The sequence below is a fragment of the Gavia stellata genome, chromosome 3, assembly GCF_030936135.1.
Source record: "Gavia stellata isolate bGavSte3 chromosome 3, bGavSte3.hap2, whole genome shotgun sequence".
Classification (NCBI taxonomy): Eukaryota; Metazoa; Chordata; class Aves; order Gaviiformes; family Gaviidae; genus Gavia; species Gavia stellata.
In genome coordinates, this window is record NC_082596.1 from 31,932,053 (window position 1) to 31,947,682 (window position 15,630).

Here is a 15,630-nt window from a genome sequence, read left to right on the forward strand (position 1 = left end):
TCCCACCTCAGCAGCCAAGCGCCACCGCCCCTCAGGCCCCGCCCGCAGCGCCGCTAGCCACGCCCCGGGGCGGGGAACGCCGGTACGTCTGCATAGAAGCCCCGCCTCGCTCCGCCCCTCCCCGCGCGCCCGGCGTGCGGTATCCTCCAGTGGCCCGACAGCCCTTGCGCGCCCTGTTTTTGCAGTTTCCGCTCCCCCCCGCCCCCGGCCTTTTGCGACGCGCGGAAAATGGCGGAGCTGGAGCTGGGGCAGCACTGCGGGGTGGCAGATTGCCGCCAGCTCGGTAAAGGAGGGCGCGGCGGGTCCCCGGCAGGGTCGCGGAGGCAGGGCCTGGCCTCCCGCGGGTCGCCGCTGGCGGAGGCGGGGATGCTGGGCCGGCGGCGGGGCCGGCGCTGGGGCGCGGGGCGGGGCGCTGCGGCGGCGGTGGGGGGACTGCGAGGTGGTGCCTCCCCGTCGGGGAGTCCTCTGTGCTGCTGCAGCCCTGCGCGACCCATTGCGAGGGCCTCTCGTTTCAGCTGTGTCACTAGGTGTTAATCCCCTGCTTTGCCACCTGTTATTACCTTGTTCTTCCATTCTTCACCCTTGGTCGCCTTCACTGATCTCAGGAATGCTGTTAATGAAAATGTAACCTTTCAGAAAGAGGCAGCAAAAACGCTGGTACCGAAAGCTTTCTGATGGGACCACTCGGTCTTATAGATGAAGTGACCGAGATCTTCTGAGCTTTGTAGTCCAGTTGCATGATGGTCCGTTAAGAGCAAATCTGAAGGATGGAGAAATGGAGTAATGGCCTGGAAGTGGGCATTTGCTGCCATTGGTGATGTGGCCGAGTTCAGCAGACAGCGAAGTGATTTTATGTGTAAGAATTGATGCAGCCGATGGGGGATGTGTGCAGAGACTTAAGATGTACGTGCAATTTAAGTACACAAGGATGGTCTGTATGATATGAAGGATAGAGAGGAAGGAGCAGGATCATCAGGACTGTCAAATGGAGGAGATGATGGCTTTTTGGAAGGGATAGCATCTCCTCTAGTTGGCAATCCATATAATAAAAATGTAAATTTTCCAGTGCTCCAGCAGTCAGTAAATAGTATTCTGAGTGGTCTCACAATAAATTTAATTTTTAGTATAACTGGTAAATTTGATGGCTAGCCAAAAGTTCTAGTTTCAAAGTCTCATACTGAAAAAAATGGAATTTAAAGCATAATTCCAACTTTTGGAATGTATCTAAATATAATTTACCTACTCCTGTGTTTTTCAGTAATACTAACTAGGGGAGTTAACAGTGTAACTGTGTTACAAAAGCCACTTCTAGGTACTGTGTAGATGAAGTTGCTAAGTGTCCTTGTAAAGATACCTACTCCATGATATAGGTAAGCAAAAGTTAGTCATGTAAAAATTAAGCTAGAAACTATGAGCAAAACAACGACAATTTTGTCTAACTGAAAACATATCTCTTTGTTTCAGATTTTCTCCCCTTTGTATGTGATGGCTGTTCAGGTGTCTTTTGGTAAGTTCATAGAATATCTCAAGTTGGAAAGGACCCATAAGGATCATTGAGTCCCACTCCCTGCTCCTCACAGGACTATCTAAAACTAAACCATATGACTAAGAGTGTCATCCAGGTGCTTCTTGAACTGTGACAGGCTTGGTGCCGTGACCACTTCCCTGGGTAGCCTGTTCCAGTGACTGACCACCCTCTCAGTGAAGAACCTTTTCCTAATGTCCAATCTGAACTTCCCCTGATGCAACTTCACTCCATTTCCTTGTGTCCTATAGCTGGTCACCAGAGAGAGGAGATCAGCAGCTCCTCCTCTGCTGCCCCCCTTGAGGAAGTTGTAGACTGCGATGAGGTCCCCACCCCTCAGCCTTCTCTTCTCCAGGCTGAGCAAAGAAGTGACCCCAGCCAGCCCTTGTAAGTCTTGACCTCGAGGCCTTTGACCATCTTCCTTGCCCTCCTCTGGACACACTCTAATAGGTTGATGTCCTTCTTACATTGAGGCGCCCAAAACTGCACACAGTAGTGGAGGTGGGGCTGCACCAGTGCAGTGTAGAGTGGGACAGTCACCTCCCTTGACCGGCTAGCTATGCTGTGCTTGATGCACCCCAGGACACAGTTGGCCCTATTGGCTGCCAGGGCACACTGTTGACTCATAGTCAACTTGCCATCAACCCAAACTCCCAGATCTCTTTCCTCAGGGCTGCTCTCCAGCCTCTCGTCCCGCAATTTGTATGTATAACTAGGATTACCCTGTCCCAGGTGGAGAATGTTAAATTTCATGTGTTTTGTTACTGCCCAGCTCTCTAGTCTATCCAGATCTCTCTGTAAGGCCTGTCTACCCTCAGGGGAGTCCACAGCTCCTCCTAGTTTACTGTCGTTGGCAGACTTACTAAATGTATATTCAATTCCTGCGTCCAGATCATTTGTAAGAACATTAAAGAGTACTGCCCCTAAAATCGAGCCCTGGGGGACCCCACTGGTGACTGACCACCAGCCTGATGTAACCCCATTTACTATAACCCTTTGAGCCCGACCTGTCAGCCAATTGCTTACCCAGCGTATTATGGACTTGTCTAGTTGCGTGCTGGACATTTTGTCCAGAAGGATACTGTGAGAGACAGTATCAAAAGCTTTGCTAAAATCCAAAACCACCACATCTACTGTTTCCATAGGTCAACTAGATGGGTCACCTTGTCATAAAAGGAAATTGAGTTGGTTTTCCTGTAAGATCTCAGTGTGGCAGTTGCGTAGACCTAAATGTTGTATAAAACATTCTGTGACTCAATTCAGATACATTTAGTTAAAAAATAATTGTTTCATTGAACTTGCCACATTTTTCCGGAGCGGCTGTTGTGGAGCTTTGAAATCAGTGAGAATATCTCTAGAATACAGGTAGATTATTTTGAAAGGCATCTATCTTAGACTCTGTTTAGTACTTGGTTTTTTTTTGGGGGGTGGCGGTATTTTTTCTTGTAGAAAAAAAAAATTGAAGTTTCTTCCAAGGTTCAAATCAGGGCCTGCACTTTGATTTACACTTCAGATTAGCAGAGGGCAGCTGAGATAAGCTCAGATAAACTGAGGGCAGATTTCACTTTAACATGTCAGAAGTGTTCAAGGGATTTCTGCTGTTGTGGAAGGTGATTCAAAATTCATTAAAACAGACAAACTCCAGTTGCTTTGAGCTGAATTCTTAAGCATGCTAATCTTTTTATTTTCTTGAAATGGTTTGTTGTCTTGGGGCATAGGTTCCAAGAGCTAAATGTTTTACATACTCAGGAAGAATATGATTAGTCTATTCAAGATGTGAAATGCATAGGTTAGAACAAATTTTGGAGAAGATTCATTATTTAATTGAAATGTTCCCATGATAAAACTTGTCAGATCACCCTTTAAACACTTAAATGTTTTCACATGCAGTTTTCTTTCCCTGAAATGTTGATAACAGTGTGATATTTTCTTCTTCTGCCACAAAGTCTTCAGCACAGGAGCCGGGATGCTCATGGGTGTTCTGAGGTAATCTAATAATATATGACTACCTTAAAATTAAAATTCTGTGCAACTTAACTGTCTGTTTTCAGATTAGATATATATACACATGGTATAAAAGTATGAATTATTTAACCAAGAATGTGACAAGCTTAAAAAAATGAATCTACTCTTTTTCTGCCTGTCAGAAGTAAATTGAGTTTGAGTAGGATGATGGTTCTTTTTCTAACTCTGAGCTAAACTTAATCAGGACAAAAGTAGGAGAGAATCGCTGGACTAGTTTTGCCCATAGAATGGAGAACTAGCACAGTTCCTTTTGATAGCTGGGGTGGTGACTTGTATCTGTAATATCTGTTTATTTACGTAAAATATTTTGTACTAATGCCTAGGTGAATATAAGAAACAATTCTGTGAAACCAGATCAGCACAGATCTTACCAATGCTCATACAAGGACTGCAACAGAAAGGAGCTTTTGCCAGTTTTGTGTCCCTACTGTGAAAAACATTTTTGTCTGAGGTGAGTGGAACAGAGTGTTTAAACATCAATAGTCATTCATTAGTGTATGGAAAAGGTAATACAAGTTTTACATTGTTGATTACAGACACCGACATCAATCAGACCATGAATGTGAGAAACTGGACACACCAAAACCTCGAATGGCTGCCACCCAGCAGCTAGTTAAACATATTATAGGCAAGTACAGTGGGATATGTATTCTACAGTTTTCTTCAGAAGGCTATTTGAGCTTGTGGCCTTCTCTGAGGAGTCAGTCAGGTTTGACCAAATAGGAAGAATGGATAGGGGTTCCTTCATTAAATAGCCCTAAACTCATATGTCAACATGTAATACTGTTCATCTAGACTGAGACAAGACAACAGTAGCGTACGTCTGTAAAGAGAATCTTTAAAGATTAAATAGGGCTCAAGTGTATTTCAGAATTATTGTCTTGTTCTCATTCCACAAGTACTAGAATGTAATGAATTGTATCTACCCAAGTTTATTTGCATATTAATTCATGTGCAAATAATGCAATTGTATTGTATTGGGTGAGCATGCCAGTTTGCTGGGATTACACCTACACAACCAAGATGGCAAAAAGATGTAAGTCTACAATGTAATGTTTTGCAGCTTTTAAACAAGCTACAGGACAGGAAAGAGAATAAACAGCACTGCCTAACTGGACAGTGGGGTTATGTGTAGAAAGGAGGACATGAAACTGTTGCCATATGAATGCTGTGATGGCCACAGGTGTAGAAACTTAGGAATTTGTATCTATTTGGCTTTTGCAACCCATGTTTACCTCATGATAGTGTTCACTTACTTTTCAGTATAAAGGAGTTCTGATACAACTGTAATAATTACAAATATTCTTGAATAGGAGTATCTGATATCATGGCCTTGGCATGACGTTAAAGGGACATGAAAGGGATGGGAACTTTGGAGGTATAATGAGGCCCAATAGGTTAATTCCAAGATACGTTCAGGAGACAGTCTGAATCATCACACTAACAGGAATAATAATTGTTCTCAGATTCTAAAAAAAATGAGGAAGCAAAAAGCAAAAACCGTAAAGGAGCGAAAAACAGTGAGACAGCAGCAAAAGTGGCATTAATGAAACTGAAAATGCACGCATGTGGGGACAAGTCCTTGCCTCAGGTCAGTCATGTTTTGTTTTCAATAATTGAATTCTCAAAGGAAATGGGAAGTTTTCTGAATTTCTTATTCTTCATCTAGTTCATTCAGTTTGGTTTTGGATTTAATTCTTCACGCCCACAATTATTTATACATCTATTTCAGCCTGGTACCCAAAAACAATCTCACTAGTATTATGCCTGTTATAAGGTGTTTGTGTAGAGTTTGGAGCAGTCAGGTCAAATTCCTTTATTTTATAGCAGAAATGTATTTGCCTGCCATATGGCTGTCAACCAACACAATGGGGGCAGACAGGTTCTTTTGGGGATCCTTGGCAGAATGACGATGGCACTAAGTTGTAGTTACAATTGAACCTTTATTATTTTAATAGACTTTGATCAGCATAGCGTAGAATTTTATGATCAGAGTGGCACAGGGTTTTTATAATCGGAATCAGCGTAGCACAGAACTTTATAGCACAGCTTAGCTTATGGTTCCTAATCACCCAGACCCTCTGCAGATTGGGTCAAATCATAATACTTGGCTTGTAGTATCAATATCACAGTCATCATCTAGACTCAAAACATGTAAAAGAATACGAGTCACTCACTCAGTCCTCGGAGGAAGCAGACGACGGTGGAGGTGTCCCGGGCCACTGGAAGATCACGGGTTTTGCAGTCGAGCGGCAGTTCTGGTCCAAGTCCCACTTAGGGCTTGTAACTGCTTGATTTTATGGACAGTGCTCTGTGTGCTGCTAGGCTTCCCTGTTCTGTGACAGAGTCATCCCCACTGGGTTGGCCGGGTGCCTGGGACCTTCCTTCAAGGCCGGTAAGGAAGGGGAGTAGTCGGCCTGGCATCCAGGGACCTTGAGGCCGATAGCGAGGGGGAGAAGAAGTCTGCCTGGTGTGCAGGACCTTCAGGGCCATCACGAGTGGGGGAAAGGGGACTGATAAGTGACCAGCTCAGTCACAGAGAGTGGCTATTTGCCATATAAAATGGCATTAGTTGTGCTAACCTTATTACCAGGGGTCAGGAGCAGGGGGTACCGGTCACTCCCCATCCCTTTATAGTGTCATAAACAGGGAAGGACGCCAGTGTTGGTGGTACCATCACCTCTTGCCTGCAGCCTGCAGCTTAGCAATGGATTCATAAAGAGGACTCCACAGCAGCAATGGGCCATGTGTTATCCAGAGGCTGTTCATCCGAGGGGCGAGGGGAGTATAAGACATTGATTTTGGCAATTGATATGCATAAAGATTTAAAGTAAGATATAGCACAAAATAACATAATTCCAACAGCTGTAATAACAGTTAATATTAACAAAACGTGACGGGCCCATGTTCTCATGTCGGGTGGCCAGACCACAGCCAAAACTAGTCAGCGGGCAGACCTTCTGACAGGAGTTGCTCTTGAGCTCTTTGGTGAAAAGTACAAACTTGTCATTGAATGATGTTTATATCATATTCCATTTGTTTAGATTCATTAGTATAAAACCAACAAGTGGTGTTTAACAGTATACATATATCTGCTTGTGATGCTAAAAGATAATCTAAGGCCTGATGATCTTGAATTGCTAATTGTGAAAGTGAACTAATTTCTGATTGCAAACAGTTTTTAATCATCTACAGTAGCATTTTGGACAATTTCCAGTGTAGCAGAAATATTTACAATAGCTCTTTTCAGCTCATGAATACTTAGACTTGGAAACAATGCACACATAAATTGATGGAATTTTGTCATTCTTTGTACCAAGGGATTGAGCCCAACACATTTATTGCATACAGAGTAATGGTTTGTAAAACGGTAGAAGTTAAATTTTTTTTATTGAAATGCGTAGGGAACAAGACATGCTATGGCACAAGTACCTGCCCATTGTGGTGGCAGACTTTTATAGGCATTTGTGCCACAGAGTCAGAACCATCCGGATACTGGAATGGCTGAAATCGAGTTTGTGTCTGATTGTAGAGCAGGGTATAATCACAATTGCTTGTTTTTCCCACCCAGGCTGAATTTGTACGTTGGGGCATTGCAGTGCAACATGGGGTCTTATCATAAGAATGTGCCTTAAAAGGTTGAGTTTAGTAATTGGGAGGGTGGGGAGTGAGTATGCCAACTTAGGTTGGTACCAAGATGTTTCAGGAGCAGGTTCAGCTACCCACCCAGAATTAGCATGTGAAGATTGAGGGTGGTATAAACAATAACAGTTTGATTCATTACGCGTTTGAGAGATTATGTTCATGAACTGAATGACTTGATTATCATCCCGTTCTTGAAATAGGGAGGAAGAGGGTACAAATAAGGGTAAGTACAATACAGTGGGTGTTGTGATCATCTTTTTATACAGCTGAGGTTTCCTCAAAAGTAAAGTGATGATTCCTTGGGCGCACTCCAGGTTTGTTCAGGCCAAAGAATCCATCCAAGTATAGGTCGTTACCTGAAGCAATAAGAAATGACTCAGTCTTGGGAATTATCCAAGCCTCAGTGAAAGTTGAAAGGGAGTCCCCATTTAGAAACAGTTTTCCATATGCCCTTTTCTCAGGGAGTTAGTAAAGTGACAACTATTTTAACCATCAAAGGGTAGTTAATAAGAACAGTGTTGCCCTGGGAAAAACAACAGGCTGACAGTGGGGGTTTTAGATTTTTTTTTTTATGGGTTGAAAAGCAGGAAAATAAGCATGTTCCACTGGGCATCCGGTTAGGCGTCTGCCAGTTATTTAAGCATCGAACAGGTAGGGCTTTACCCCATTTTCCTGTATATAATCTTTGCCCTAGAGCTCATTTTAGTAGATCATTCCACATCTCAACTGTGCCATTATTTTGGGGTCTGTAGGACAGGTGGAACACCCAGGCAACTACGTGATGTTCACACCATTCCTGGAATTTTTTTTTTTTTAATGAGTGCCATTGCCAGACTGCACAGCAGAGGGCATGGGAGTGTCAGCAAACCATTGATTAAATCCTGCCACAGTGGTAAGACCATCAGCTTTCCAGCACGCAAACTTGCCCTAAGCCTGATATTATTTCAACTCCAGTAAAGATACAACGCCACACCTCGGGTGTTTGAGGAAGAGGTCCAACATAATCAGTTTGCCAAGTGAACCAGGGGACTTATTTCCTACCCCCTCTCCATTTGGTCCCCAAAAAGGTGACCCCTAGCAGGGGCTCTGGCATTGTTTCTTCATCAGTTGTTTCAATAGCCCAGTTAGTGTTGCCCTATATCCAGCTCACAGAATATCCATACTGAATATATTTAGGTTCCCTAGTCGCATTTGTTGTTTTGGGGGGGCGGGGGGAGGCCAAAGGGAAGTTCCAATTTTACCCTAACAATTGAGTAAGGAACCACTGCTCCATTTACTCCAGTTACTAATATTTTCTGATGTTTCAGAGGGATAGCTCCGGGACATGATTCTGCTTTAATCATGAATAGTTGTGCTCCAGTATCTATCAGGAAATCAGTCTTTAATTTACTGTTTACTGTGGCCCAGAGGTTAGGATTCGGTCCTCAGGTGACAGAGGGTAGGGCCACTTGTACCTCCGCCAGTCCGAGCCCCTTGTGTAGTTTCCCTGATACTGCTCTCTGATAGGAGATAAGTCAAGATATTTCTGTGGTTTAAAGGGGTTTCCATTTATGGGAGGGCACTAGGTAGAGATGTGGGTATCTTTTCCTCCTTTTCCCCTTCCTTCACTAGCAATCATAGTTTTTCAGTAGGCAAACTGTGGAGCAAGTCACCAGCGTACCCCTGATTTATGCAGGCGTGCCATCACTTGTTTCACTCAGATCATGCACTTTCAGTTTGATTAGGATTTTTCAAACTTGATTAGGAAGTCTCCTGATAGTATGATATTGTTTATTTAAATTGTCCTGATGGCTGTGTGGGCACTTGTTCGACCTCCAGGTGGGACCGAGGGAGTTAGGGCCTGGCGCTGCTCCCTTCATATGGGAGGGTCAGGACTTAGTTCTCGCATTTGCAGAGCACTTGTGAAAAAGATTTTTCTGCAGGTGAACCCTGGCGTATTTGCATAAAGATTAATTTCTCTGACCCTGCAGCTCCTTTCCCATCAGACCTTAAATCAGAGGATGTAGCAGGAATGTCCCAAGGACTAGGTTCATCACCTGGGGCTTCAGCTTAATGTAACAAGTTTATAATGGCTGCTTGTAATTATGCTTCCTGCAATTCATCTGGACCCTGCCAAGGAATTGTAGGTGCCTCACTCTGATCTTGATAATGGACCCCTCTTGCCCACTGAATAGCTAAGGTCCATAAGGTTCAAGCAATGTTCCCTCAGAGGGTGAGAAAAATTCCAGGACCTAAATCTAAGTCTTGCCTCTCCTGCAAACAGAGATACTCTTGCTGCTTTATCAGCACAACTGTTTAACTATTGACTGCCCAGGTCATTTTTGGTATGTTGCCTGAATTTTTCGCAAAGAATCGATACTAAAATCTCAAATGTTAGTAGTATCTGTTCTCTGCGGATTGTTCCCCTGTGGGTCATCAGTATTGATTTCTTGTTTAGTCAGGGGTCGTATTGGTCCAGAATCAATTACTTCCTCACCAGATTCATCTGGGATGTCCTAAATGTCTTCAGTCCAGTCACTATCATACATAGCTGCGCAGACCTTTATGGGGTCTATATTGCTAACTTTTAACAGTTTTTCATTGTTTTCTTGCTTTTTCTGTAACTTGTGGCACTAATTGTTTTTCAAGAGATGCTCTTTTTCCAGACTTGCTATCAGCCTTTAATTTGGTTATACTAATTCTAAATCCTTCGCTGACAATTCGCCTTTCAACTTTATAATTTCCTCTTCTAACCTTTCAGCTTGTTCATTCTCAATTTTCCATACTGCAGCTAACAGCCAGCACATTCTTTCCTTCCATCTGTCCTTCACTTTACACATACCCTTCCATTTATTAAACTCATTCCACATGGCTTTTGGATCTTACTGCTTGTAGCCACTCCATGTCCCTCTTGGCATCTTGCCATCTATTTTCTGTAAACCCCTTTCTACAGGAGTCCCATTTATCAGGGAAATCAGTCATCACTCTGACCCAAGGATCTGCCGACTATACCAGTTTATACTGTCACCCAGCACTATGGGGGCAGACAGGTTCTTTTGGGGATCCTTGGCAGAATGACGACGGCGCTAAGTTGTAGTTACAATTAAACCTTTATTATTTTAATAGACTTTGATCAGCATAGCGTAAAATTTTATGATCAGAGTGGCACAGGGTTTTTATAATCGGAATCAGCGTAGCACAGTTTCATAAGTAGCATAGCACAGAACTTGATAGCACAGCTTAGCTTATGGTTCCTAATCACCCAGACCCTCTGCAGATCAGGTCAAATTGTAATACTTGGCTTGTAGTATCAATATCACAGTCATCATCTAGACTCAAAACATGTAAAAGAATACGAGTCACTCACTCAGTCCTCAGAGGAAGCAGACAACGGTGGAGGTGTCCCGGGCCACTGGAGGATCACGGGTTTTGCAGTCGAGCGGCAGTTCTGGTCCAAGTCCCACTTAGGGCTTGTAACTGCTTGATTTTATGGACAGTGCTCTGTGTGCTGCTAGGCTTCCCTGTTCTGTGACAGAGTCATCCCCACTGGGTTGGCCGGGTGCCTGGGACCTTCCTTCAAGGCCGGTAAGGAAGGGGAGTAGTCGGCCTGGCACCCAGGGACCTTGAGGCTGATAGGGAGGGGGAGAAGAAGTCTGCCTGGTGTACAGGACCTTCAGGGCCATCAGGAGTGGGGGAGAGGGGACTGATAAGTGACCAGCTCGGTCACAGAGAGTGGCTATTTGCCATATAAAATGGCGTTAGTTGTGCTAACCTTATTACCAGGGGTCAGGAGCAGGGGGTACCGGTCACACATGGCAAACCCATCTCAAAGGGATGCTTTTCATGCTGGGTATGGAGAGGCTTCTGACACAGACAGGACACAGCTTGAACAACTCTGTACCAGTCAGATTGAACCTGTCTCATATGAAACTGAGCCTTCTGTTCTGCAAAGCTCCATTCTTATTTCTGCTACTCAGATTTAATAGACATTTATTACATTTCTGGATGAGGTATGAAGGGCCTGAGGTCAGTTGTTCCTGCCTTTGGGTTGGAAAAGGGTTTTGACAGTTGCTTTATGTTTCTTTCAGCCTTTAATTTCTTTGATTCTTGAAATATTTCACAGATTCCTTACTGTTTCTCACTACCATGACCAGTCAAACCTGGTGTTTAAGTCTTTTCCACATACCAGGATTATGTTGGGTTTAGAAACACCTTGATTCTTTAATCTAGGGTTTCACTTTAGATCTGTACTTATGCATCCTCTTAAAAGAACTGTATTTAAATTACTTTTCACCACATTGTTATGTTGGAGCACACCAAGTTTAGGCCTGTTATAGTGATTTTATAATACTGAAAACATTCTATGTGATAGTCTTATTATTAGGTCTTATCTTGGTAGAGTACATTTAGTTATTGTTTTTAAAACAACTACAGCTATTCCATTCCTGAGTCCTCTTATGAATTTCTTTTTTTATACTTTGTCATGCTTAGAAATTAGATAACTCTGCTTAGGCAGAAGTCATGAAACAAAGACCTGCTTGTAGCATTCTTCACAGATAGTACCACTTTAATAAATATGCGCTGGAGGGAAAGTGATTAATTTCAAATATTATGGAACAAATATTTCAAATATTATGGAACTTTAAGAAAATTCCTAAAGTTGCTTCCTAATTCCAAAGCCAGTAAGCTCTAAAAAGTGTAGCACAAATTACTGTATGCTAATTTCTCTTACTATTCATTTTCTCATTTGTATATTAATTTTTTAATCATCTAGAATAGTGATAATTCTAATAGTGATAAATTAAGCCTGTTAACCTTCAGCACCTCTATTTAAAATGCTTCCTAGACTCCTTCTAGCCGCCTTCTGCTCAGCTTGTTCCAGTTTGATGACAGATTTTTTGAATATAAAGTTTCTGGAATGCCTCTTAGGCACATTAGTTCTCTCATCACTATATAGAGAAGATTGACACATTTTCCTTGGAGGTGCACAGCAAAAGGGCAGGGGGCAATGGGCACAAACTGCAACATGTGAAATTCCTATTAGATAATTGGAAGGAAAAACACAGGATGGGTCAGACTTTGGAACAAGCTGCTCTGAAAATTTGTGGAATCTACATCTTAGGGATGTTCAAAACTTGATTGAATCTGACTTGGAGTAACCTGACCTACCTTTATATTTAGATCCAGCTTTAAAGTTCCCCCTGCTTTGAGCATGGTTTTGGACCACAAGACAGCAGAGGTCCTTCCTGACCTTTCTTATTCTGTGATCAGGAAAATCAGGCTATGTTAGAAAGATGTTTTCTCTGGCCTTTTTGTTCAGATTAGCTTTCTGTAGATGATTGCTTCTTTTGGTGTTAGACCTGATAGGAGTTACGCCTTTTGAGACTGACCAGCTCAAAACAGGAGGGCGATGCTGCAAAACAGTGTTAGTTATTGTGTCCCTGACTGATTGGTATTTTCTTGGATATGGCATAGACATTGCAGGAGGCATATGCCGTAGTTAGGGATGCAACAGTAGAATGAGCTGTTTTGTGAATTAAGTTCCAGTGAACTGTGGGAGACGTCTCATCATTCTTAGAACTGGAAGAGCAACTGTAGGAAGGTGCCGAGGCACTGATAGCAGCTGAGTGATGTTAGTGTGTGTCTGTTGTGGATGACCGTTGTGTTAGCTGTTTTACAAATTGCGGTCATTTACATTTTAGCAAGATTCAGGTCCTGTTTCCCTTGCCCCTTTGTAATATTCCTGGATGTTAAAGATTTTCTTGTGTATGGAGAGCGCTCAAGTTTTGAGGAAAATTCACAGGTTGAAATTCAGACTCAATTTTATGAACGTAGCTAGGGGAAGGGTAGTTCCATATTTTTCTAGGGAAGGCATAAATAAATCCTTTAAAAAGAAGACTTCTGTCTTGTTTGACAGTGTCTGGCTTGGACTTAGCAAGGGCAGTCTTAACTGATGAATGTACCAGTCATGCTTGCTCTGTGTCTTCTGTTGAATGTCAAGAAGAAATAAACCTGAAGAAGGGATTGTCCCAATCCCGTTCAAATCTCTCCCTCATAGGTTACTCTTGAAATTTCTTAAACAAATGTTTCAGTCTAATAGGTACTGAAAGATCATTTAGTACATGAAAGGAGGAAAAACAGGATAAAGGATTAGCTGGCCATACTGGAACATTGGTTTGTGAAGCAGGCATTTCTAGTACCGTGAATTGTTCTGTTTTAACCGCTTTTGCATTCCAATTTGGGATGTTATACTGCCACCAAAAGCCAGCACTGTTTATTTAAACTCACCTTTTTCTCCCCAGAGCAGTCATTATTGTCTAGTACACCCAGGGCAGACACCTTTTCATGTTTGTCTATATATAACAGTCTAGCCATGGGAATCTAGCAAAAGATGTTCTCTCTACCTTTCTGAACTTACTGTCCATCATATATGTGCCTGCAACTGGAGGGGATTGGACTTGATGATCTCATTTATATTCTGCAGTAAAATGGAGCCTTGGTCCTGATGGAATAGAACTGGTTTCAGTTGGTAATTTTTGGGCTGAAGTTTAAGTTCTTTATTGTAAAGCTATCAGGTGTGTATGACTGGAATTCTGTGTTTCTTCTGTGAATAATTTTTTGTTTATTTTTCTGTTTTTCTAGGCAGAAAGAATTTACTTTCATGTGTTTTTACCAAAGGGGAACAAAGAGAAAAGCAAGCCCATGTTCTTTTGTAGTAAGTGGAGTATTGGCAAAGTAGTAGACTTTGCAGCTTCCTTAGCAAGCCTTAAAAATGACAACAACAAATCAACATCCCAGGTAAATCAATAATAATAACAAACATCTTCCATTTTGTTGGGTTTTGATTTTGGTTTTCTTTATCCTTCTGTCCCTCCCACACCCCACTTCTTGCATCTCAGATCGGCAAATCTTGATGTTAATTTCTGTGCTATGTGTCTTACAGAAATTGAGATTATGCCATACTGCCTCTGGAGAAGCCTTGCCATTTGAGCACACGTTGGAAACATGGCTATCTGATAAAGACTACCCATTGTACAATGGTGGAAATATAATTTTGGAGTATCTTGATAATGACGTTCTATTTATAGAAGATACAGAGTCATATTTTAGTTAATCAGTAAATTATCACAAACAAAAAAAATGAAAGATTTGTTTAGAAGTGTGGTATTCAAACCAAGTCCAGTTTTCTTTAAAAATCACTGGTATGCCAGAATCTGTCCTCAGTTGTAAAGACACAGTACCCATCAATTTCTCAACTGCTTGACTGACAGAAGAACTATGTCCTGAAAGGAAAATTAGTTATTATAATAACTAATACTACAGATACTCACTTTCTAGAATAAATTCTTGCTTTATTTAGCTGTATAATGTCAATAATGTTTTCTTAAATTTTGTATTTATTTTTGTGTAAATGAAAAGTATGTATTAAAATCAATAAATAATGAAAATGTAAACTTGAAGTGTATTAGTTCTCTGAAGGAAAGAAACACATTACATTATTGCAGCATCTTTTCTAGATCTGCAAGAACAGATTTCATTGAGTTTTGAATCCAGCACTGTCCATGCTCCAGGTCCACATTTCTTCTCTCCTGATAATAGTGTAACAACGTTTAGAAGGAAAGCTTTCTGAAGGAAAAGTAAATTCACACAGGTATCTTTCTTGTGTTTGTAAATCTCAGCATCATTGTGTGATTAGGTGGGGGATAAAAAGAGAACTTGAAATTATCCTTTTCTAATTCTTGGGTAAAAGAGGAAGAAATACGGTAAGAGAGGAAGAAATAGAAGCATAGCATTCAATAGCTTGCAGTTTCATCCTGTCGTTTCCGACCTTAGGTAAATCTCTATTGTTTTCTCTTCAACAGTCTGCAAGATGGACTTACTAAGTTTTAAAGCAGTTGTTGACAGTGATTGTACATAAAGAAGTTATACTTCTGGGTGCATAAGTATGACCTATAGAATTAATGGCTTTCTCAATCGTCAGTGTCTTGAAATTGTTTCGTGCTCATTAAGAAGATTGTTCAGAATATCAGTAGTTGATGTACTCCAGTTTTTGGATCTCTTTTGGTAGATTTCAAAGCTGGATTGTAAATTCAAAGCAACAGAGTGAGGAAGAACCACAAGATTATTTTTATCACAGTTACAGCTGGTTTGAATTACTGAAACGTAAAAACATGTAATGTTGCACACAAATATTAGGGCCAGCACTTGCCTAACCGTAAGTTCTGATGTTTAACCAAGGAGCTTTACTTCATCTTTCTTGAATGGGCCTGTCACAACCTAAACTCATTCTGCAGTGGCCTTGAGCCTGCCTCTGTTTAAGCTAGAGGAGTAGAACTCTTTCAAGACTAATCCCTCCAATTTGCTTTCATCTGTTTACAATTATTCAGACAACATTGTCCAATTGGGAGGAGCTGGAAAAGCAATCCTACAATGACAGGACAATGTATGAACGAGTG

At 41.8% G+C, this 15,630-nt stretch overlaps 1 protein-coding gene across 1 annotated transcript; it reads left to right on the forward strand.

The window, feature by feature from the left end:
* The first annotated feature begins 216 nt into the window (after window positions 1-216).
* ZFAND1 (zinc finger AN1-type containing 1) lies at window positions 217-14,541 on the forward strand. Its single transcript, XM_059815524.1, has 8 exons — window positions 217-283; window positions 1,465-1,507; window positions 3,472-3,511; window positions 3,874-4,001; window positions 4,087-4,178; window positions 5,017-5,141; window positions 13,817-13,972; window positions 14,118-14,541. Exons 1-8 carry the CDS (start codon window positions 229-231, stop codon window positions 14,286-14,288), a joined length of 810 nt encoding a protein of 269 aa, XP_059671507.1. The 5' UTR covers window positions 217-228; the 3' UTR covers window positions 14,289-14,541.
* The last annotated feature ends 1,089 nt before the right edge of the window (window positions 14,542-15,630 follow it).